The following is a 25210-nucleotide window of genomic DNA, read 5'->3' as shown; positions in this document are numbered from 1 at the left end:
CAGGTGAGCACACCTTCATCTAGGCTGCACTGTTACGTGTCCTGACTTGTATTGGTTCTCTCCTATCTACACTCTTCTTGTCATCTTTGTAAAATTATATCAGACTGGTAATTGACACAGCCATGACTTCTAGTTAAATTCAGTGTGGCTAAAATGAAAAGCTTTGTTAAAATATGCAAGTGCGCGAAAGTCAAAGTCAGCTTTATTGTCAAAAATTCTACATGTGTTACACATCCAGAAATATCAAAATATCGTTTCCCACAGTGTGACATGTATGCATAAAACAAAACAAAAAGGGCCTAGACATACGTGGTATACATTAAACAAAACAAAAAGGGCCTAGATAACCGGGGTATACAGTTTAAAATGTTAATATATTTAAAGTGTTCAAAGTGCAGTTTCAGTGCAAGTCAGCTGAAACGATCTTAAGTTGGCGTGACGTTGAAGTCGTGCGACCCTGCTGCTGTACTGGCTTGTAGTTCGTCTATAGCATAACGTTAGCATTTTGCTTCTGGCGACTAGATTTATGATTCAAAAATTATAAAAGTAGGGTTGACATCTGGAGATTATCCGGCTGAACAAAACGTGATCCCTCTCTTAAATGTGTGCCAACCACAGACCTTATTTCGAGCTATTTTCCCAAATCCTATGGAGAAATTGCATTGGTTTTAGACGAAGGAACCGGAAGAAGTTTACTCCGGGGTTTAATGACGCGTCACTGCGGTTCTCTATAGAGTGACGTGTAAGTGACTCATTGTTAGGTCTTCCCAGCGCCATATAGATAGAAGAGTTACGACAGCGGAAGTCCAAAAACGGTTATCGTCACGTGGTTCATGCAGACGAGGATCGTTCCCCGGAAGTTCATGGCGGGCAATGTGAATGCATTGATAACAGGAGATAGAACTACGATTTTTGGTAATTATTAGTGAATAAAGGTTTTGATTTACAATATTTATACAACAAATCGATATGTGTATGTATTTACATCAATATGTTTTAAAAAATAAAATAGAATTTGCTAATATTAATTGATAATATTAGGATTAGTGTGAACTAGTTTACATGTTAGGCTAACAGTGCCTTGGTTAAAGAGCCTGTTGCGGTTTATTTATAGCTTTGAATTCTTTAAAACCAATATTATCTTATTAAACTTGTATGGTAGTCAGGAGCATCACTTTCTAATGTTTATTGATATATTTAGAGGGAGGGGATCTAAAGGAATGCTTCAAAATTCAGATTAGATTCATTTCTACCATTTTCTTAAATTCATGGTAGTTTCAGTAATCCCATGGTAATTGAGGACACAAGTTATCTAAATGACTAATGTCATCTTTATGGCTTTCAGAAAGGACAGGAGACCGACAGGTGACTATCAAAGGACTAGCAGCAGCAGCAACAGCAGCATGATGATGATGATGATGATGATGTTAAATGTGTTGTTTTAGGAATATCCATTGTAAATACATGGAATTCAATAAACATTGAATAGCATATCATGCAGTTTGTCTGTGCCTTTTCCTCCGTGTTGTCCTGGTTCTATTTCGTATATGGCTTCGCCCTCTAAGGCTATCGCTATTGGGTAATCCCCCTGCGCCCCCGCGCAGCACTGAAACACTTGTAGTCCACACCCACCCGCAAGGTGGGCCCCACCCTCGGGCCTCCTTCCGGTATAAATAGGAAGGTGGCCCGGCAATCTGCTCCCTCTTTTTTTCAGCAAACCAGCACAGTTACTGAAGCACAGCAATTGAGAATCATCATGAGCAACAACTGCGTCCGTGGTTGTCCCTCATGTGGCTCTGGGTTCATAATGAGTTATGACCTGCAGAGATAAAAGCAGTATGCAAATCCTGCCGGGGGTCAGAGCACGCGTACGCGGCTCTAAACCAGCAGGTAGCATGCACTGCGCTCGTCTCCCCTCGGGCGACAGGAAGCGGAGAGCGGACACTCTTGCTGCTGTGGCCGAGGAGGACGATTGGCCCGTCCAGGCTTACGAGCCCGCGGACGGGGCCTCGTGTCCCTGGGGCAGAGTGCCGGGCAGGAGTCCGAAGCAACTCCTGCCCTGCCTCCCTCCACGGTTCACCGTTCGGTTCTCCCCTCCCTCCTCTCCCCCGGACGGGGTAGACAGAGTCGGAGCAGGGTGCCAGCTTGGCGGCCGAACATGCTTTCCCCCTCTCCGTCACCACAGCGCGGCGGCGTCTGTTACGGAGACGGACAGAAAAGTGCTACTGGACACTCCAATCAGCCCGGACGGGCTGTTCGGACCCCAGTTCATGAAGACGGCCGCGGAACAGGTGGACGGCATTCGCCAGCATGTACAGCTGGCTCCAACCTCGCAGCCCTTTCGCCTCACGGGCAGCGGTGGCGAGGGCAATGGCGTGGCTCGTCACCATGACGACAATTACAGCACATCACAGAGAAGCCAGAACGGGGGAATGAGCAGTATTCCAGGCTGAGTGCCCCCAGCGGAAGCGCCCGCAGCGCCACGGCGCCAGGGCTCGCTACAGAAGCCTGCTGGTTTTAACCTATCGGTTAATTAACTGCAGAGCTCGCTAATTAAGCCGGCTGCCACTAATCTGTTGATTACCAGCAGGGCTCGCTGCAGAAGCCTGCCCGTTTTAACCTCGGTTAATAACCTGCAGAGCTCGCGGCATTCCTCTGTCCGAAATAGGCTACGCCTCGTACACGGCCTTAATAAACCCATGAGCGCCGTTATAACGCCTCATGTGGGCAGCACTGCACACACCTCCATCCATCCCCTGAGCGTGTACGCGCCTCATGATGAGAGTCGGAGTGAAACGCAGCGTGTGGAGGCTTCCTCGCAGCCCTTTCGCCTCACAGTGGCGGCGAGGGCAATGGCATCACAGAGAAGCCAGAACGGGGGAATGAGCAGTATTCCAGGCTGAGTGCCCCCAGCGGTAGCGCCCGCAGCGCCACGGCGCCAGGTCTCGCTGCAAGAAGCCTGCTGGTTTTAACCTATCGGTTAATAACCTGCAGAGCTCGCTAATTAAGCCGGCTGCCACTAATCTGTTGATTAAGTAGACAGCAGGGCTCGCTGCAGAAGCCTGCCGGTTTTAACCTCGGTTAATAACCTGCAGAGCTCGCGGCATTCCTCTGTCCGAGATACGCCTCCTACACACGGTCATAATAAACCCATGAGCGCTGTTATAACGCCTCGTGTGGACAGCACTGCACACACCTCCATTCATCCCCTGAGCGTGTACACGCCTCATGATGAGAGCCGGAGTGAAACGCAGCGTGTGGAGACTCCCTAGCGTGGCTCGTTCCCATGACGACCACAGAACATCTCGAGCATGTGCGCCCGCTCTTAGAGTGTTTCTCAGAGTGGCAGCGCGTGTGTCTGATGGACAGATGGATGAGCAGGCTGATCAGCAGAGGATACGTCCTGCAGTTCGCCTCTCCCCCACCCCCACAGTTCAATGGGATACAGGAAACACTCCTGTCCTCCCAGAAGCTATGTCTTGCGCTCCAATCCGAGCTGCTGGAACTCCTGTTGAAAGAGGATATTTCCAGGGTTCCTCAAAGGGAGGAAAATCAGGGGTTTTCACTCCCGTTATTTTTCTAATCCCGAAAAAGACTGGGGGAATGAGACATCCTGGATCTGTCAGTATTCCACATGCTGACGATCAAACAGGTGCTGGAATGTTTTCACCAGGACGACTGGTTCACTTCCACCTGAAGGATGCATACTTCCACGTACCCATCATCCCAAAACACAGGAAATTCCTGCGTTTTCCATTCAGGGAATATCAGACCAGACAATCGTCTGCCGTTCGGATATTTCCTGGCTCCTCGCATTTGTGTAGAGAAGGCTGGAGCCACTACACAGAGGAGGGATGAGAGTCTGGTTTTCTCTGGACGACCTGCTATGTGCTGGCTCGCTCCAGAGAGGAAGTCGCTTTACAGACGGTACATCTCGTATCGCATCTGTCAAAACCTGGGTTTCATAATAAATTGGAAGAAGAGCTGTCCTCTTCCCTCTCAGACAATCGTTTATCTGGGAGTGGAGTTAAACTCAGCCAGCATGAGAGCGCAACTCTCGCGGCAATGAGGGGAAGAACTGACAGCTCTCCTCCGGCGTGTCACAACCCACACAGCCATCTCCATGACGCAGCTGCTCGGCGTTGGCGTCAGCTGGTCACGTGATGATCCCCCTGAGTCTCTTCCAACAGGGGGACACTCCAGAGGTGGTTCATTCGCTGCAGAAGCCTGCTGTTTTAACCTATTGGTTTATAAACTGCAGAACTCGCGGCATTCCTCTGTCCCAGATATGCCTCCTACACACGGTCATAATAACCACCGTTATAACGCCTCGTGTGGACAGCATGCACACACCTCTCATCCCCTGGGCGTGTACGCGCCTCATGAGGAGAGACGGAGTGAAAGGCAGCGTGTGGAAACTCCCTCGCAGCCCTTTTGCCTCACGGGCAGCGGCGGTGATGGCGTGGCTCGTCACCATGAAGACCATTACGGCACTTCACAGAGAAGCCTCTCCCCCCAGCAGTTCCATGGGATACAAGAAACACTCCTGTCATCCCAGGAACAGTGTCTTGCGCGGTTTTTACCCCCGCTATTTTTCTAAATCTCCTCTGTCCGGTGCGCGCGCTGTCCTGCTATGTGGCGCGCACGGCGGCCTGGCGCCGTTCTCAGCGCCTGTTCGTGCACTATAGAGAGAGCTCGATCGGGCAACCTCTGTTTGCACAACGGCTGTCACACTGGCTGTGTGAGGCTGTGTCACAGGCATATGTCTCCTCTGGGGTGGAGCCCCCGGAGAACATCAAGGCGCACTCCACCAGAGGAATTTCCTCCTCCACCACGGCTTTGCACGGAGGAATGTCAGTGGAAGATATTTGCACGGCTGCATCTTGGTCTTCCCCCTGTTCATTTATTCATTTTTATTTGAGGGATGTCTCCCATTCCTCTCTGACACACCCTGTACTGGGTGTCCTGTCGGGGTGAGTGACGTCAGGGAGCCAGCTGTGCGCCTCTCTCCTGCCTTTTGGCACGCGGAGAGCGGCCCATTTCCCCTCTTATAGGAGGGATGTTCCTTTTTCCTCTAACACACTGTGTACGGAGTGCCTGGTCAGAGTGAGTGACGTCAGGGATCCAGCTGTGCGCTCTCCTGCCTGTCTGCACGCAGAGAGCTGCTGTTCCCCCACTACGATGACGCAGGACGAGGTGGGACTTTTGTCTCTACTTTCTCACAGCGGCCGGTATGTATTGTTCCCAGCCTTCACCCCGTCGGGAAGATAGGCATGTTTGCTATGTTCCAGGTACGGTGATGAGCCATTACGCATGGCACATCAGGCAGGGGGGTGTTATTGAGCAGGTATGTCTGCATGCTTCGCCCTTAACCCAATAGCGATAGCCTTAGAGGGCGAAGCCATATACGAAATAGAACTGAGGTTACCTACTGTAACCCCAGCTTCTATGAGTAAATGGCGCAGCCCTCTAAGTGCGGGGCCCCACTGGCTCTACGAATAGCTGAAGAAAAGTTATGTTGTATGGGAGCAGATTGCCGGGCCACCTTCCTATTTATACCGGAAGGAGGCCCGAGGGTGGGGCCCACCTTGCGGGTGGGCGTGGACTACAAGTGTTTCAGTGCTGCGCGGGGGCGCAGGGGGATTACCCAATAGCGATAGCCTTAGAGGGCTGCGCTATTTACTCATAGAAGCTGGGGTTACAGTAGGTAACCTCAGTTTGCTGTGCTGCCTCCTAGTCGCCACCATGGTTTGCTGTGCTGCCTGGGGATGCTCAAATCGCTCCGAGAAAGGAGTACGAATGTACGGCTTCCCCAATGACACAGAGCGGAGGAAAAAATGGTTGTCTCAAGTCAGCAGTAGCAATTTCACGACCAACAGCAAAAAATATGTGAGGTTATTATATACAAACACTGCATTTGCACTTTTCACAAAACGAAAACTACACCATTGGGAAAGCTTAATGTTTTGTTTAATACAAAAAAACAGGGAAAGGCTTGAAAAACACTGAGAGTTGAGACTCAGGGTGCAGGGTGAGGGTCTCAATGCAGGCATTCAGGCTCCATTGAATCCCCCTCTGGTTCTTGTGCTGAAAGAGGGAGTAACAGACAGGAGAAAGGGTTATACACACCTATATAGCACACCTATTGGATGGGAAATTGCCTTGGGGAGATAAGGTGTGGTCTTTGTTCCCAACTGAAGTTATGGAACTTTATTATTTGTGAGTTTAACAAAGTATGACTAATGGCATCAGTAATAGATGTGAAATGAATTTCTATATTGTATTTTATATACAGTATGTAATGAGTATAACATGTCCAGTAAGTATAAAGTGTTTCCTAATACTGTGTATTCAACCACTATGGTATAGTGTATGCCGGTACTATGGTATGGTATCCTAGCTTAATCTGTTATCTGTAAACGTTCCCTAAATCTACTAATTTAGGGATAATCCACTGACATCCTTTAATACACATGTTCATTTGAATCAGATGTACTGATAATATCCGCAATATAAATCTTTAAACTTCTTCTTACCTTTAAAAGTCCGTCACGAACGGGCTATTATGCTGCAACTCTACAGCTCTGTTAGCCTTGGCGCTAACTTCCGGGGAACGATTGAGAGGCTCCACGATCCGCCATTGCTGTAAAAAAGTGGTCCATTGGAGTGAACGGAGATGACGTAACTCTCAGTCTATATGGCGCTGGGTCTTCCTTATTGAACTTGCGCTAAAGCTTTCATTTGGCTGTGGTCATCATTTGTTTAAAAAACAGCGACCTGTTGGTAATCAAAGTAAACAATGTTCTGTTTTCCAGTGACTTGTAATCGGTTGCAAAGTAGCACAACACAGTCCTCCTGAGACAAGACCAATATTTTGTACTTTAAATTCTCAAAAACAATCTAGTTTTACAAGTAGGCTCACTAACAGACTCTTATACAGTACAAAAGTCTTTGTCAAGCAGTTTTTATCGTGGTAGGAAAAACTTCACTTAGATATTAATCTATGATATTAAACAGATTAGGAATTGAGCACATCTGGGATCCAGAGTGTTTTGATTCTGTCTCTATAGGGCACAGATCTTTTGTCCCACAGGGCTCTGTGAGTGAGGTTCCTCTGGTTTCCCACACGCTGTCCTGGCTTTCACTTGAGGAACAATAGAAGTGTGCCTCATTATCAGTGTTTGGACTAACGCGTTACAAACTAACGCGTTACTGTAACGCACCTTTTGCGGTAACTAATAACGTGACCAGTTACCTATTCCCATTCAGTAACGCCGTTATAGTTACTGTGATTTAAATGGGTACGTTACTGTGTTACAATAGGCGCTTTCACACCGCAGTACTTTGCCCACAAAGGTTAATGAGAACTTAGTTCATCTGAACTCTTTAGTTCTGATGAACTAAGTACAGATCGCGTTCACACCGGAATAAGTCCCTGGGGGTGGATTAGGCAAATGAAGCCGCTGACGTCACTTCTTCTTCTTCTGCTTTGGGTTTATTGGCAGGCCGCAAACAACTTCACGGCGTATACTGCCGCCCAAAATCCCCGGCCGGAAGTCCCCGGAGTTGGGGACTGGCTTCAGTAGAAGCTGCTGGGACTCCCAGCACCTTCTACTGTAGCCTTCCGAGTAAATCGCCAGAACGCCGACACCTCCTCATCTCCACCGCTCCCATGTTTTATTTTGTGTTGTCATAAGTTAGTCTCTCTCTGCGTTTCTGCGCTGGGCTAATGCCAACGCTAATAATGCTAATGCGAGGATAATAAAATGGTGGCTTCACAACACTTTTTTTTAGTTTTACGGGGCGTGGTTTGCAATCCGCCCAGCCAATCAGAAATATAGCTCTTTTCTCACAAGAGAGCCGCAGGAGAGTCCCTGCTCTCTAGCAGGGACGGAAAAGGGGGTAAAAAGGTTCTAATGAACTCATTTTAGTTCCGGCTCTTTTTGGTGTGAACGCGACATTTCGGAACTATATCGGAACTAAAGTGGGAAAAGTACTCCGGTGTGAACGTGGCTATTATGCGATCCAACTGAACTGAATCTCCCTGCGGATGTAACTTACAGGCGAATATAGTGATGTCCTCTCATAGTACCATGGAAAAGTGAAAGTGACCAGAAAGGAGTGATGATTGGTTAACGCGGGGTAACATTTCAGTGTAAGCCAATCAGAGACAGAATTGGGCGGGTCTTGCCTTATGGGGAAAATACACAGACACACAAACACGGCAACGCCCACCACCAGCCTTACTGAAAAGCATATCAAGGTATTACTTATAAGGCTGAAAGCACCTCTCCTTAAGTTTATCCACCATTATTGATTTTGTGTATGCTAAATGGCCAGATGTGAGGTAAATTATTTCACTGTTAGTTTGTTTTTGTGAGGCTTAAAATAGTTTGTTTGTCTTCAGTGTCAGTCTGACCGTTTATTATTTATTTAATTGTTAATGCCAAAAGAGTGCAGTTCTTGTTTAATTGTTACACCGCCAAAATAGTGTAGTTGTTGTTAATGTGTACACTGCCAAAAGAGTGTAGTTGTTTTTATTTCATATTGCACTAGTGCACTACTTAGAACTTGATTGTTGAGGCCACAATAAAGATGACTGTCAAAATGTCTAAACATATCTTTTGTGTTTTATTGTTCCACTACATTTCATAATGATAATTGCTACAATTTATTTTTAAAGTAAAGTAACTTGGTACTAGTTACTTTTACCATTTAGTAACTAATAAAGTAACTAGTTACTTTTTTGAGAGCAGTAACTATAACTATTACTTGTTACTTTTTAAAAGTAACTTGCCCAACACTGCTCATTATGCATCACATCAGATACAATGTCTTCTGTCTCTGAAGTAGAAAAGTTTTCATTTACATTTCTTACATTAAACAACCACACTTTACAGTTAATAAAAAAACGATACTAACAATACTATTTTAAAATATACATTGTCTCATTCAGTTGAGGACTTTTGCAAAAACGGACCTAGTTTCATGAATAATCTGAGTGAAACCACCTGAAAATGTACCGGTATGGTGCAATAGTTAGCACTGTAACTCAGTGAAAGGGTTCTAGGTCTGAACCTTCTGAAAATTTGATTTGAAGAGATGTATTGTTCTCCCTGTAGGTTCATGAGTTTCCTCAAAGGTCTCTGTCTTCCTCCCCCAGCTCGAAGGCATGCAGTCTAATTTAACAAGCAACTCTAAATTACCCAAATGTGTTAATAGTTACCAACCCAGCGACATCTATGCAAAGCTATTATAAGTGATGGATTGGATTGTGTGTTAAGCTTAGACAAATACTGCGTCTTACAATGGGTGGATGGTTATAGAGAACTCTTATTTAATTCAATAAAGCTCAAGTTTCTATCATAACAAGGGCAAGTGTAAGGAAAAACTAACTATAGAACAACTTTTTCAGCTGGCAATTTTTGTTTATTCAAAAAGCACAATGAGCAAAAATAAATCACGAATGCTGCATCTATAGGTGATGATACATCACAACAACAACTTGTAGATTTCTACAAGACACTGTACTCACAGAGAGTAGAGGAACAACTGTCTTTACAAAAGACACACAATTTACACTTTTTGAGGTAACAGTAAAACATTCACTGTTAGTTAAAAAACATGTTTTTATAAAAACTGACGTTACAACTGGTCACGTCATTCTAATAATCAATAGATTTTTTAAATGACATTGTCAGTGTAAAACTGTGACAATGTTACATTTGACAAACCATTCATTATGAAAGAATAACATATTGATCTGAAATCAGAACAATTGTCAATTATCACAGAAAGTGAGGGAAGGTCCAAATATGTCCATAAAAAGGAGAATTAATATCTTCGATCAATCAAAGAGATACATTAAACAATTCTCCATGTAGTTAGTATATTGGACAACACACAACGTGTAGTGAGACATAAAAGTATCACAGGAAAAGTGAAATTAAAGAAAACCTTTTGGAAAACAAAGATAAACAATTCGATCTTTCAACAGATCAGGTCTGAGTTATCAGAGAAATTAAGTCAATTATGACATACGTCCTAAAAATGGACAGGAAGTCTTTGTTCACTATCAATAACAATCAAAAGATACTGAATGCATTAAACTATATACGACCAATACTTGAAGTACAGTGAGGTATATCAATAATGTCTGCTGCATTCAGATTTGTTCATGCAACATGCATGACAAGATGTTCTGTTTCTTAACTTGACATATGTTGAAAAAAAGAACAGTTAAAGTTTCTGATCAAAATGATAAAGAACGATTAGAAGATTACAAATGTAGCCATAGCACTGTAATCTGCCAATACATGAAGTACATTGTATTATAATTATAATTGCAAATTCAATCTGATTTGGTTCATGCAACATGCATGACAAGAAGTTCTCTTTCTTAAATTGAAAGATATAGTTGTTGTCATTTCCTCAGGACATGTCATCTTGCATAAAGAAAACAAACAAAAACCAACCTTCTGTACAAACAGAAGAACAAGTTCTTAGTATTTCAGAATTCAGAATAAATTACTTCCAGTAACCTTTGACCAATATGGTCATCTCAGTTTGTCTGGTAGTAACTCCAGTCAGTAGGGGTCTACCACGGCCTCCAGGGGGCGCTGTTGACTGGACTCTTCTCTTTGTTGATGCTGGTCTGGACTGTGGAGCTCAGCAGAGAGAAGTCAGCCTCCCTCAGGTTCTTATCAGAGGAACACTGCATCTGGTTGATGTGGTTCAGCAGTCTTCTCTGTTTTTCATTCTGCTGCTGCAGTCGTCTCAGGACACAAACTGTCATCTCCAGGATGTCTGCTTTCTCCAGCTTGGAGTCTGGCTGCTGTTTGAGGAACTCTGGACCCAGGAGAGACTTGATCTGCTCAATGCTGCTGTTGATTCGCTCTCTGCGTAACTTCTCCACCAGAGGCTTTCTGAGCTGCAGAAAGAAAAATAAAGTCATTAATAATCGTATTCTGGAGCTTAGTGGTAGCATGAACAAAGACAACGATTGAAGGACAATATTGAAATCTTCTTTAGTCTTGAATGTACCTTGTGGGTCAGAGTGTGAGGCTCCTGAGAGTTGGTCATTGCTGCAGTGATTGTAGGCGCCATGTCTGGATCTCTGTGCTGTAGAGGTCTCTGTTGAGAGAATCTGATCTCTGCTGGCTTCATCCCTCCTATTTATAGTCCCACATCTCCATATGAATGTGTGGGTCTGGGTCTGACTGCACTTTCTCACAGTCTCAGCCAATCAGAAAGCACTGCTTGACAATAAGGAGTGCAGCTACTCAATAGTCTTATTGCCCCAAGGGACAATGTTTAGATCCCAGGGGAACAGGTGGGGGACTGGGGTGGGGGGTGATGGAGAGAGACTCACAGAGCTCTGTGTGAATCTGGGAAAGTGGTGACCCTGTAGAGAGCAGATCTGCTGCCTGATGCTGGGATCAATGACTTTCACTGAACACACGCTCATCATCTCATCACACTCATAAGGGGAAACTATTTACTGTGTATATTTAAATGAGATCTGGGATAAGCTAAAGTGTAAAAGCTAAGCGATATTTCATATTCGTCAGCGCTTTCATTCACAAAACAATGATACATTGAACTGTTAAACACACTCCATTTTATATTGATGATTTCATTTGATATGATATTATATCTTAGTTTTTCATCACTCATCTTAAAAAATATCCTAAGATCTCTACATTCATTTTATTGCTAACAGGCCAACAAATATATAAGAAAATAGTGTGATGCCCATTCATGTTACTTGAACTAAACCCACCCTAATAATCATGCATCTGTCCAGATGTGGTCTTTTGACACGTGCCTTGTAGTCAGCCTGAGTAGCACGTTGAGCTCAGTTTCCCACACTGACTCCCTGTATGGTCAATGATCCACAAAGGGACTCCTCTGACAGATGCTGGCTGTGTGTTGTTACAGAAACTGAGGGTGACATCACCAGCCATCTGGAGGGAAAGGATGCCATTGGCTGACTTGTAGTGTTCGAAATGTTGGTTAAAAAAAACGTCCCCTAATTATCATCCTAATTAATCGGCATTTTATATTTTGAGTTTATATTTTGATCATTGGCATATTTTTAGAACTTGCATTAATTATCCTTTTTTTTTTTTGCTGATCAATAACTTGATCAGAACTGGTTCTCTATACATGAATGTGGGAGGTCTCCTGGTGGGCAGCTGTTTCCTGAAGTGTGCCAAATCCCTTTGGATAATTACTTGGCTGCTGGTGGAGTGGGTGGACGTCGTTCGCACTCAACTCTGTCCTCCAGAGTTTTCCCACACTCCCTCTCTTTGCTGTGAAGAGGCATGTGCCCCTCTACAGATGGACCTTTGGAGGACCTTGTGCACTGTGAGGCCCCCCTTGAAGATAATTAACCATAAAAGTGAATAGATTGTACTTGACATCAAAGGAAACCAGAAAAGGTCACTTCTGGAGATCGTGTTAATGTTGAATGTTAAAACATTATATGGAAGAAACAAAAGTCGTATTAGTTTGAAAAAGCACCATGTCTCTTCACCGTTCTACAATTTTCAAATGAAGTGAAGCAGTTTTTATGAAATAAATCTATAATTAGCAGCTTTCATGAAATCCCTATGTTGAGAGATGTGAAACTAATCATATTGCAAATATAGCCGCTTATTAAGAGGAACAACTAACTATGAGAAGGACATCGGCCGTGAACCCTTCCAGACACGTTGTTGTAATGCCCGCCCCTTACTATTATCATTATTTAGGTGGAAGCTTTTCAATAAGCTCAGTGAGATGTAAAGCATCTTAAAGCCTTGTATATAATGTATAATCTCTGTAATGTTTTTTAGTTGTTAATTGTGCTAAATCAACTAAAAGTGTCTTATTTAGCCTCTCATTAGAAAAGGCTGACTTCTTTAAAGAGAACATTACGCCTTTAGGTTTCACTATTATAACACCTATAACTGACAATAATCAAAAAACATGGTGCAGAAAGTGTTTTAGTTAGTCACATTTAGTCTGATGACTTGACTAACTCCATCTAAATATTCATATTATATTAAAGATCATTCATTAAAGTGATCGATTGAACCACATTCATATGCTTACGTTTATACTTAGCAGGTGTTGTGAATAATGAACTACTGTAGTTTTTTTTAATGTAATTGTATTCATTAACTAAGGGGTAAAAACTGTTGAAAAGTAAAAACATGAGAACACATTATTTTATGCTGGCCGCGTTTGTTTATTCAACAAGGCACAATGAACAACATAAATCATGAATGCTGCATCTATAGGGGATGACACATCACAACAACAACTTGTAGATTTCTACAAGACACTGTACTCACAGAGAGTAGAGGAAGAACTGTCTTTATAAAAGACACACAATTTACACTTTTTGAGGGAACAGTAAAATATTCACTGTTGGTTAACAAACGTTTTGTGTGAAAATTGACCTTACAACTGGTCACAGTTTTAATAATCAATATTCAATTGATTTTTTGAATGTAAATTAAATTGTCAGTGTAAAACTGTGACAATGTTACATTTAACAAACCATTAATTATGAAAGAATAACATATTGATCTTAAAACAGAACAATTATCACCAAAAGTGAGGGAAAGTCCATGGAAATATGTCCATAAAAAGGACAATTAATATCTTTGATCAATCAAAGAGATACAAAAAACAATTCTCCATGTACTATATTGGACAACACAATTATTTTTGAAAAAAAGATTAACTATTCGATCTTTCAACAGATCAGGTCTGAGTTATCAGAGAAATTAAGTCAATTATGACTACGTCCTAAAAAGAAGGACAGGAAGTCTTTGTTCACTATGATCAATAACAATCAAAAGATAATAAATGTAGATTTGGGTCGTGCAGCATGCACGAGAAGATGTTCTCTTTCTTAAATTGAAAGATATAGTTGTTGTCATTTCCTCAGGACATGTCATCTTGCATAAAGAAAAAAACTAAAAACAACTTTCTGTACAAACAGAAGAACAAGTTCTTAGTATTTCAGAATTCAGAAGAATTCACTTCCAGTCATGTTTGACCAATATGGTCATCTCAGTTTGTCTGGTAGTAACTCCTGTCAGTAGGGGTCTACCACGGCCTCCAGGGGGCGCTGTTGACTGGACTCTTCTCTTTGGTGATGCTGGTCTGGACTGTGGAGCTCAGCAGAGAGAAGTCAGCCTCTCTCAGGTTCTTATCAGAGGAACACTGCATCTGGTTGATGTGGTTCAGCAGTCTTCTCTGCTTTTCATTCTGCTGCTGCAGTCGTCTCAGGACACAAACTGTCATCTCCAGGATGTCTGCTTTCTCCAGCTTGGAGTCTGGCTGCTGTTTGAGGAACTCTGGACCCAGGAGAGACTTGATCTGCTCAATGCTGCTGTTGATTCGCTCTCTGCGTAACTTCTCCACCAGAGGCTTTTTGAGCTGCAGAAAGAAAAATAAAGTCATTAATAATCTTATTCTGGAGTTTAGGTTTGGCATGAACAAAGACAACGATTGAAGGACAATATTGAAATCTTGTTGAATCTTGAATTTACCTTGTGGGTCAGAGTGTGAGGCTCCTGAGAGTTGGTCATTGCTGCAGTGATTGTAGGTGCCATGTCTGGATCTCTGTGCTGTAGAGGTCTCTGTCGAGAGAATCTGATCTCTGCTGGCTACATCCCTCCTATTTATAGTCCCACATCTCCATATGAATGTGTGGGTCTGGGTCTCACTGCACTTTCTCACAGTCTCAGCCAATCACAAAGCACTGTTTGACAATAAGGAGTGCAGCTACTCAATAGTCTTATTGCCCCAAGGGACAATGGTTAAATCCCAGGGGAACAGGTGGGGGACTGGGGGGGTGATGGAGAGAGACTCACAGAGCTCTGTGTGAATCTGGGAAAGTGGTGACCCTGTAGAGAGCAGATCTGCTGCCTGATGCTGGGATCAATGACTTTCACTGAACACACGCTCATCATCTCATCACACTCATAAGGGGAAACTATTTACTGTGTATATTTAAATGAGATCTGGGATAAGCTAAAGTGTAAAAGCTAAGCGATATTTCATATTCGTCAGCGCTTTCATTCACAAAACAATGATACATTGAACTGTTAAACACACTCCATTTTATATTGATGATTTCATTTGATATGATATTATATCTTAGTTTTTCATCACTCATCTTAAAAAATATCCTGAGATCTCTACATTCATTTTATCGCTAACAGGCAAACAAATATATAAGAAAATAGTGTGATGCCCATTCATGTTACTTGAACTAAACCCACCCTAATAATCATGCATCTGTCCAGATGTGGTCTTTTTACACGTGCCTTGTAGTCAGCCTGAGTAGCACGTTGAGCTCAGTTTCCCACACTGACTCCCTGTATGGTCAATGATCCACAAAGGGACTCCTCTGACAGATGCTGGCTGTGTGTTGTTACAGAAACTCAGGGTGACATCACCAGCCATCTGGAGGGAAAGGACAATCATTGGCTGACTTATAGTGTTCGAAATGTTGGTTGAAAAAAACGTCCCCTAATTATCATCCTAATTAATCAGCATTTTATATTTTGAGTCACCGATCATTGGTATACTAAAAGTATTATCATGTTTTTTTGCTGATCAATAACTTGATCAGAACTGGTTCTCTATACATGAATGTGGGAGGTCTCCTGGTGGGCAGCTGTTTCCTGAAGTGTGCCAAATCCCTTTGGAGAATTACTTGGCTGCTGGTGGAGTGGGTGGACGTCGTTCGCACTCAACTCTGTCCTCCAGAGTTTTCCCACACTCCCTCTCTTTGCTGTGAATAGGCATGTGCCCCTCTACAGATGGACCTTTGGAGGACCTTGTGCACTGTGAGGCCCCCCTTGAAGATAATTAACCATAAAAGTGAATAGATTGTACTTGACATCAAAGGAAACCAGAAAAGGTCACTTCTGGAGATCGTGTTAATGTTGAATGTTAAAACATTATATGGAAGAAACAAAAGTCGTATTAGTTTGAAAAAGCACCATGTCTCTTCACCGTTCTAAAATTTTCAAATGAAGTGAAGTAGTTTTTAAGAAATAAATCTATTAGTAGCAGCTTTCATGAAATCCCTATGTTGAGAGATGTGAAACTAATCATATTGCAAATATAGCCGCTTATTAAGAGGAACAACTAACTATGAGAAGGACATCGGCTGTGAACCCTTCCAGACACGTTGTTGTAATGCCCGCCCCTTACTATTATCATTATTTAGGTGGAAGCTTTTCAATAAGCTCAGTGAGATGTAAAGCATCTTAAAGCCTTGTATATAATGTATAATCTCTGTAATGTTTTTTAGTTGTTAATTGTGCTAAATCAACTAAAAGTGTCTTATTTAGCCTCTCATTAGAAAAGGCTGACTTCTTTAAAGAGAACATTAAGCCTTTAGGTTTCACTATTATAACACCTATAACTGACAATAATCAAAAAACATGGTGCAGAAAGTGTTTTAGTTTGTCACATTTAGTCTGATGACTTGACTAACTCCATCTAAATATTCATATTATATTAAACATCATTAATTAAAGTGATCGATTGAACCACATTCATATGCTTACGTTTATACTTAGCAGGTGTTGTGAATAATGAACTACTGTTTTTGAAATGTAGTTTTATTCATCAACTAAGGGGTAAAAACTGTTGAAAAGTAAAAACAATGAGAACACAACATTTTTAGCTGGTAGTGTTTGTTTAATCAACAAGGCACAATGAACAACATAAATATGAAAGTATAGGTTATGATAAAGCACAACAACAACTTGTATTTTTCTACAAGACACTGTACTCACACAGAGTAGAGGAACAACCGTCCTTATAAAAGACAAGCGAATAACAATATTTGAGGACACAGTACTCAATTTCAATTACAATTTTGATCAAAACAAAATTGTAAAAACTGACCTTGCAACAGGTCAAATCCTTTTTTATAACCATTAAATCATATTAAATGATTAAATATTAGGACAATATTGCCACTGTAAAACTGTCACATTGGGACATTAAACACATATTTTATAAATAAAAGGAGAACAATGTTGAATCTAACACAGATAATCTTTCATACATAAAGTGAGGAAAGGTCCTCTATAATAAAATGTCAGTTACGTTTCTTTTAACTTAAACAATCAAAAGATAACAAATATTTGCATTTCATACATTCACCAACACATGGCGTGCAGTGATTAGTAAGCTAATCACAGAACAATTGTGATACTTGCAAACCTTTTGCAAGTAAGGATAAACATTTGTATCTTGCAACAGATCAGTTTTGAGCAATTATCATCAAAACAAAGATGTCCTTGAAAAGAACAGGCAATGTTTCTGATCAAAATGATCAATAACAACCAAAAGCTTACACACATTTAACCATAGCAGTGTAATCTGCCAAAACATGAAGTGCAGTGTATTCAAATTATAATTGCAAATGCAATCAGATTTGGTTCATGCAACATGCATGACAAGATGTTCTCTTTCTTAAATTGAAAGATATAGTTACTGTCATTTCCTCAGGAAATGTCATCTTGCATAAAGAAAACAAACAAAAACCAAACTTCTGTACAAACAAAAGAACAAGTTCTTAGTATTTCAGAATTCACTTCCAGTAATCTTTGACCAATATGGTCATCTCAGTTTGTCTGGTAGTAACTCCAGTCTGTAGGGGTCTAACACGGCCTCCAGGGGGCGCTGTTGACTGGACTCTTCTCTTTGGTGATGCTGGTCTGGACTGTGGAGCTCAGCAGAGAGAAGTCAGCCTCTCTCAGGTTCTTATCAGGGGAACACTGCATCTGATTGACGTGGTTCAGCAGTCTTCTCTGCTTTTCATTCTGCTGCTGCAGTCGTCTCAGGACACAAACTGTCATCTCCAGGATGTCTGCTTTCTCCAGCTTGGAGTCTGGCTGCTGTTTGAGGAACTCTGGACCCAGGAGAGACTTGATCTGCTCAATGCTGCTGTTGATTCGCTCTCCGCGTAACTTCTCCACCAGAGGCTTTTTGAGCAGAAAGAGAAAGTCATTAATAATCTTATTCTGGAGTTTAGTGGTAGCATGAACAAAGACAACATCTAAATGACAATATTGAAATCTTGTTGAATCTTGAATGTACCGTGTGGGTCAGAGTGTGAGGCTCCTGAGAGTTGGTCATTGCTGCAGTTATTGTAGGCGCCATTTCTGGATCTCTGTGCTGTAGAGGTCTTTGTTGAGAGAATCTGATCTCTGCTGGCTTCATCCCTCCTATTTATAGTCTCACATCTCCATATGAATGTGTGGGTCTGGGTCTGACTGCACTTTCTCACAGTCTCAGCCAATCAGAGAGCTCAGAGAGACAATAAGGGGTATAGCACACTTAATGCTGTTATTGCCCGGGGGACAAAGGTTAGATCCCAGGGGAACAGGTGGGGGACTGGGGGGTGATGGAGAGAGACTCAGAGCTCTGTGTGAATCTGGGAAAGTGGTGACCCTGTAGAGAGCAGATCTGCTGCCTGATGCTGGGATCAATGACTTTGACTGAGCACACGCTCATCATCTCATCACACACGTTTGATACCGACATTGAATTGCTGGATAAAAAGTCCTGTGTAACTTACATTTAACTACAAAAGTTATTCAGAAAAATATATATTTCCTTCAAACGTTATCAGCCTTTCATGTTTTTTAGTTTAGTTTGTATTCTTAATTAAATCAGATAGAATCCTTATTAAAAACAATCACCCTATATTTCTACAACTTTGAAAATAAATCAAAAATGTTATCTTAAAAATGTTAGTCTTACATGTGATGAAAAATCTTCACATTTCCATTCTATATTTAAATGTTAAGGACAACTCACATGCTTATCTCCAGATGTAGCACAGTCTCTTGACTTGTGTGGGTAGAAAGTTGGTCTCAGTTTCCCACACTAACTCTGAATGCTGTGGTCAATGAACAACAAAAGGACTTTGAATGGAGCCTTTGTGACTGATACTGAACGTGTGTGGTGGTAGAAACAGAGCCGGACGTCACCCACCATCTGGAGGGAAGCCACACCATTGGCTGGCTTTTTAATGATGAGTCCACTACATTTATTTCTAAAATGATAAGGATAAATTGTATTAATCATTGAAACATTTAGACCTTCAATTCAACATTGTATTTTATCATTAGCAACTTGTTCTGGAGTTCTGCTTTTTAGATGAGTGTGGGAGGTTGAAGCAGCTGTTTCCTGAAGTGTGCCAAATCCCTTTAGAGAATAATCTGCTGCTCGTGGGGTTTAGGTCGATAATCATGCTAAACTGTGATCTCCTGAGAGTTCCCACACTCTGTCTATTAACACAAATTATTCTGATTGACCAAAACCACACCGATGTATTGATTGTCCATTTTACACTTGGACCATTAGATCATTCCTTATCTTCACACTTATTCACCTTACTTGTACAATTCAAACATAAATATTTCCATTCGTATATAATGTCAAAAGTGTAGATGTTGTAAACCTTGGCGGATATCACATACTATCAGTCATTCATAATAAAATAGTCCTGTATAGTTCATGTAAACCATAAACCCTGAAGTCAACATCTGATACTTGGCTGTGGTCATCATTTGTCTAAAAAACAGCGACCTGTCGGTAATCAAAGTAAACAATGTTCTATTTTCCAGTGACTTGTAATTGGTTGCAAAGTAGCACAACATAGTCCTCCTGAGACAAGACCTATACTTTGTACTTTAAATTCTCAAAAACAATCTAGTTTTACAAGTAGGCTCACTAACAGACTCTTATACAGTACAAAAGGCAATCAAGCAGTTTTTATCGTGGTAGGAAAAACTTCATTTAGATATTAATTTATGATATTAAACAGATTACGAATTGAGCACTTCGGGGATCCAGAGTGTTTTGAATCTGTCTCTATAGGGCACAGATCTTTTGTCCCACAGGGCTCTGTGAGTGAGGTTCCTCTGGTTTCCCACACGCTGTCCTTTCACTGGAGGAACAATAGAAGTGTGCCTCATTATGCATCACATCAGATACAATGTTTTCTGTCTCTGAAGTAGAAAAGTTTTCATTTACATTTCTTACATTAAACAACCACACTTTACAGTTAATTAAAAAAACGTTCTTTCCGCCAATACCATTTTAAAATATACATTGTTTCCTTCAGTTGATTTAGCAAAAACGGACCTAGTTTCATGAATAATCTGAGTGAAACCACCTGAAAATGTACCGGTATGGTGCAATAGTTAGCACTGTAACTCAGTGAAAGGGTTCTAGGTCTGAACCTGCTGAAAATTTGATTTGAAGAGATGTATTGTTCTCCCTGTAGGTTCATGAGTTTCCTCAAAGGTCTCTGTCTTCCTCCCCCAGCTCGAAGGCATGCAGTCTAATTTAACAAGCAACTCTAAATTACCCAAATGTGTTAATAGTTACCAACCCAGCGACATCTATGCAAAGCTATTATAAGTGATGGATTGGATTGTGTGTTAAGCTTAGACAAATACTGCGTCTTACAATGGGTGGATGGTTATAGAGAACTCTTATTTAATTCAATAAAGCTCAAGTTTCTATCATAACAAGGGCAAGTGTAAGGAAAAACTAACTATAGAACAACTTTTTCATCTGGCAATTTTAGTTTATTCAAAAAGCACAATGAGCAAAAATAAATCATGAATGCTGCATCTATAGGGGATGACACATCACAACAACAACTTGTAGATTTCTACAAGACACTGTACTCACAGAGAGTAGAGGAACAACTGTCTTTACAAAAGACACACAATTTACACTTTTTGAGGTAACAGTAAAACATTCACTGTTAGTTAAAAAACATGTTTTTATAAAAACTGACGTTACAACTGGTCACGTCATTCTAATAATCGATAGATTTTCTAAATGACATTGTCACTGTAAAACTGTCACAATGTTACATTTAACAAACCATTCATTATGAAAGAATAACATATTGATCTGAAAACAGAACAATTGTCAATTATCACAGAAAGTGAGGGAAGGTCTAAATATGTCCATAAAAAGGACAATTAATATCTTTGATCAATCAAAGAGATACAATAAACAATTCTCCATGTAGTTAGTATATTGGACAACACACAACGTGAAGTGAGACATAAAAGTATCACATGAAAAGTGAAATTAAAGAAAACGTTTTGGAAAACAAGGATAAACAATTCGATCTTTCAACAGATCAGGTCTGAGTTATCAGAGAAATTAAGTCAATTATGACTACGTCCTAAAAATGGACAGGAAGTCTTTGTTCACTATGATCAATAACAATCAAAAGATACTAAATGCATTAAACTATATACGACCAATACTTGAAGTACAGTTAGGTATATCAATAATTTCTGCTGCATTCAGATTTGTTCATGCAACATGCATGACAAGATGTTCTGTTTCTTAACTTGACATATGTTTTTAAAAAAAACAGTTAAAGTTTCTGATCAAAATGATAAAGAACAATTAGAAGATTACAAATGTAGCCATAGCACTGTAATCTGCCAATACATGAAGTACATTGTATTATAATTATAATTGCAAATTCAATCTGATTTGGTTCATGCAACATGCATGACAAGATGTTCTCTTTCTTAAATTGAAAGATATAGTTGTTGTCATTTCCTCAGGACATGTCATCTTGCATAAAGGAAAAAACTAAAAACAACTTTCTGTACAAACAGAAGAACAAGTTCTTAGTATTTCAGAATTCAGAAGAATTCACTTCCAGTAATGTTTGACCAATATGGTCATCTCAGTTTGTCTGGTAGTAACTCCAGTCTGTAGGGGTCTACCACGGCCTCCAGGGGGCGCTGTTGACTGGACTCTTCTCTTTGTTGATGCTGGTCTGGACTGTGGAGCTCAGCAGAGAGAAGTCAGCCTCTCTCAGGTTCTCATCAGAGGAACACTGCATCTGGTTGATGTGGTTCAGCAGTCTTCTCTGTTTTTCATTCTGCTGCTGCAGTCGTCTCAGGACACAAACTGTCATCTCCAGGATGTCTGCTTTCTCCAGCTTGGAGTCTGGCTGCTGTTTGAGGAACTCTGGACCCAGGAGAGACTTGATCTGCTCAATGCTGCTGTTGATTCGCTCTCTGTGTAACTTCTCCACCAGAGGCTTTTTGAGCTGCAGAAAGAAAAAGAAAGTCATTAATAATCTTATTCTGGAGCTTAGTGGTAGCATGAACAAAGACAACGATTGAAGGACAATATTGAAATCTTGTTGAATCTTGAATTTACCTTGTGGGTCAGAGTGTGAGGCTCCTGAGAGTTGGTCATTGCTGCAGTGATTGTAGGTGCCATGTATGGATCTCTGTGCTGTAGAGGTCTTTGTAGAGAGAATCTGATCTCTGCTGGCTTCATCCCTCCTATTTATAGTCCCACATCTCCATATGAATGTGTGGGTCTGGGTCTGACTGCACTTTCTCACAGTCTCAACCAATCACAAAGCTGAGTGACACAATAAATGATGCCACACGCCTGATGGTTTTATTGAAATGGGGACAATGGTTAGATCCCAGGGGGACAGGTGGGGGACTGGGGGGTGATGGAGAGAGACTCACAGAGCTTTGTGTGAATCTGGGAAAGTGGTGACCCTGTAGAGAGCAGATCTGCTGCCTGATGCTGGGATCAATGACTTTCACTGAACACACGCTCATCATCTCATCACACACGTTTGATACCGACATTGAATTGCTGGATAAAAAGTACTGTGTAACTTATATTTAACTACAAAAGTTATTCAGAGAAATATATATTATCTTCAAACGTTATTAGCCTTTTATGTTTTTTAGTTTAGTTTGTATTCTTAATTAAATCAGATAGAATCCTTATTAAAAATAATTACCCTATATTTCTACAACTTTGAAAATAAATCAAAAATGTTATCTTATAAATGTTAGTCTTACATGCGATTAAAAATATTCACATTTCCATTCTATATTCAAATGTTAAGGACACACTGACATGCTTATCTCCAGATGTAGCACACTCTCTTGACTTGTGTGGGTAGAAAGTTGGTCTCAGTTTCCCACACTAACTCTGAATGCTGTGGTCAATGAACAACAAAAGGACTTTGAATGGAGCCTTTGTGACTGATACTGGACGTGTGTGGTGGTAGAAACAGAGCCGGACTTCACCCACCATCTGGAGGGAAGCCACACCATTGGCTGGCTTTTAATGATGAGTCCACTACATTTATTTCTAAAATTATTTAGACTATTTGTATTATTCAATGGAAAATGTAGACCATCATTTCAGAAATGTTTTTATCATTAGCAACTTGTTCAGGAGTTCTGCTTTTTAGATGAGTGTGGGAGGTTGAAGCAGCTGTTTCCTGAAGTGTGCCAAATCCCTTTAGAGAATAATCTGCTGCTCGTGGGGTTTAGGTCGATAATCATGCTAAACTGTGATCTCCTGAGATTTCCCACACTCTGTCTATTAACACAAATTATTATGTTTGACCAAAACCACACCGATGTATTGATGTCCATTTTACACTTGGACCATTAGATCATTCCTTATCTTAACACTTATTCACTTTACTTGTACAACTCAAACATACATATTTCCATTTGTATTTAATGTCAAAAGTGTAGGTGTTGTAAACCTTGGCGGATATCACATACTATCAGTCATTCATAATAAAATAGTCCTGTATAGTTCATGTAAACCATAAACCCTGAGGTCAACATCTGATACTTGGCTGTGGTCATCATTTGTCTAAAAAACAGCGACCTGTCGGTAATCAAAGTAAACAATGTTCTGTTTTCCAGTGACTTGTAATTGGTTGCAAAGTAGCACAACATAGTCCTCCTGAGACAAGACCAATACTTTGTACTTTTAAATTCTCAAAAACAATCTAGTTTTACAAGTAGGCTCACTAACAGACTCTTATACAGTACAAAAGTCAATCAAGCAGTTTTTATCGTGGTAGGAAAAACTTCATTTAGATATTAATTTATGATATTAAACAGATTAGGAATTGAGCACTTCGGGGATCCAGAGTGTTTTGAATCTGTCTCTATAGGGCACAGATCTTTTGTCCCACAGGGCTCTGTGAGTGAGGTTCCTCTGGTTTCCCACACGCTGTCCTTTCACTGGAGGAACAATAGAAGTGTGCCTCATTATGCATCACATCAGATACAATGTCTTCTGTCTCTGAAGTAGAAACGTTTTCATTTACATTTCTTACATTAAACAACCACACTCTACAGTTAATAAAAAAACCGTTCTTTCCACCAATACTATTTTTAAAATATACATTGTCTCATTCAGTTGATGACTTTAGAAAAAACGGACCTAGTTTCATGAATAATCTGAGTGAAACCACCTGACAATGTACCGGTATGGTGCAATAGTTAGCAGTGTAACTCAGTGAAAGGGTTCTAGGTCTGAACCTGCTGAAACTTTGATTTGAAGAGATGTATTGTTCTCCCTGTAGGTTCATGAGTTTCCTCAAAGGTCTCTGTCTTCCTCCCCCAGCTCGAAGACATGCAGTCTAATTTAACAAGCAACTCTAAATTACCCAAATGTATTAATAGTTACCAACCCAGCGACATCTATGCAAAGCGATTATAAGTGATGGATTGGATTATGTGTTAAGCTTAGACAGATACTGCGTCTTACAATGGGTGGATGGTTATAGAGAACTCTTATTTAATTCAATAAAACTCAAGTTTCTCTCATAACAAGGGCAAGTGTAAGGAAAAACTAACTATAGAACAACTTTTTCATCTGGCAATATTTGTTTATTCAAAAAGCACAATGAGCAAAAAAAATCATGAATGCTGCATCTATAGGGGATGACACATCACAACAACATTTTGTAGATTTCTACAAGACACTGTACTCACAGAGAGTAGAGGAACAACTGTCTTTAAAGAAAGACATGCAATTTACACGTTTTGAGGGAACAGTAAAACATTCACTGTTAGTTAAAAAACATGTTTTTATAAAAACTGACGTTACAACTGGTCACGTCATTCAATCAATAGATTTTTTAAATGACATTGTCACTGTAAAACTGTCACAATGTTACATTTAACAAACCATTCATTATGAAAGAATAACATATTGATCTAAAAACAGAACAATTGTCAATTATCACAGAAAGTGAGGGAAGGTCCAAATATGTCCATAAAAAGGACAATTAATATCTTTGATCAATCAAAGAGATACAATAAACAATTCTCCATGTAGTTAG

The 25210-nt window shown here is 40.8% G+C and overlaps 4 protein-coding genes across 4 annotated transcripts; all 4 read right to left on the bottom strand.

Annotated features, from left to right (window-relative positions):
* Positions 1–10586: 10586 nt before the first annotated feature.
* LOC307039990 (transcription factor HES-1-like) lies at positions 10587–11166 on the bottom strand (the record flags this gene model as incomplete). The annotated part of the gene is made up of 2 exons (XM_079682486.1): positions 10587–10930; positions 11044–11166. The coding sequence occupies 2 exons, from the start codon at positions 11164–11166 to the stop codon at positions 10598–10600; spliced, it is 456 nt and encodes a 151-aa protein (XP_079538612.1). The 3' UTR covers positions 10587–10597.
* Positions 11167–13964: 2798 nt separating this feature from the next.
* Positions 13965–14658, bottom strand: LOC307039993 (transcription factor HES-5-like). Its single transcript, XM_079682489.1, has 2 exons — positions 14550–14658; positions 13965–14436 (listed from the first exon to the last, which is right to left on the bottom strand). The coding sequence occupies exons 1-2, from the start codon at positions 14610–14612 to the stop codon at positions 14104–14106; spliced, it is 396 nt and encodes a 131-aa protein (XP_079538615.1). The 5' UTR covers positions 14613–14658; the 3' UTR covers positions 13965–14103.
* A 2057-nt stretch (positions 14659–16715) lies between these two features.
* LOC307039992 (transcription factor HES-4-like) lies at positions 16716–18903 on the bottom strand. Its single transcript, XM_079682488.1, has 2 exons — positions 18127–18903; positions 16716–18011 (listed from the first exon to the last, which is right to left on the bottom strand). The coding sequence occupies exons 1-2, from the start codon at positions 18247–18249 to the stop codon at positions 17688–17690; spliced, it is 447 nt and encodes a 148-aa protein (XP_079538614.1). The 5' UTR covers positions 18250–18903; the 3' UTR covers positions 16716–17687.
* Positions 18904–21765: 2862 nt separating this feature from the next.
* LOC307039991 (transcription factor HES-1-like) lies at positions 21766–22368 on the bottom strand (the record flags this gene model as incomplete). The annotated part of the gene is made up of 2 exons (XM_079682487.1): positions 21766–22132; positions 22246–22368. 2 exons carry the CDS (start codon positions 22366–22368, stop codon positions 21800–21802), a joined length of 456 nt encoding a protein of 151 aa, XP_079538613.1. The 3' UTR covers positions 21766–21799.
* Positions 22369–25210: the final 2842 nt, after the last annotated feature.

This window comes from Notothenia rossii (genome assembly GCF_949606895.1).
Source record: "Notothenia rossii genome assembly, chromosome: 5".
Lineage (NCBI taxonomy): Eukaryota > Metazoa > Chordata > Actinopteri > Perciformes > Nototheniidae > Notothenia > Notothenia rossii.
The sequence above is the reverse complement of the archived record's forward strand: the minus strand, read 5'-3'. Positions and strand labels throughout refer to the sequence as shown.

Bases quoted from the DNA above. Each gene is read 5' to 3' on its own strand.
- LOC307039993 (XM_079682489.1), bottom strand. From the start codon at position 14,612: ATGGCACCTACAATCACTGCAGCAATGACCAACTCTCAGGAGCCTCAC. The intron at 14,437-14,549 runs GTAAATTCAAGA...TTCTTTCTGCAG, and splicing joins CTCACACTCTGACCCACAAG to CTCAAAAAGCCTCTGGTGGA.
- LOC307039992 (XM_079682488.1), bottom strand. From the start codon at position 18,249: ATGAAGCCAGCAGAGATCAGATTCTCTCAACAAAGACCTCTACAGCAC. The intron at 18,012-18,126 runs GTACATTCAAGA...CTGCTCAAAAAG, and splicing joins CTCACACTCTGACCCACACG to CCTCTGGTGGAGAAGTTACG.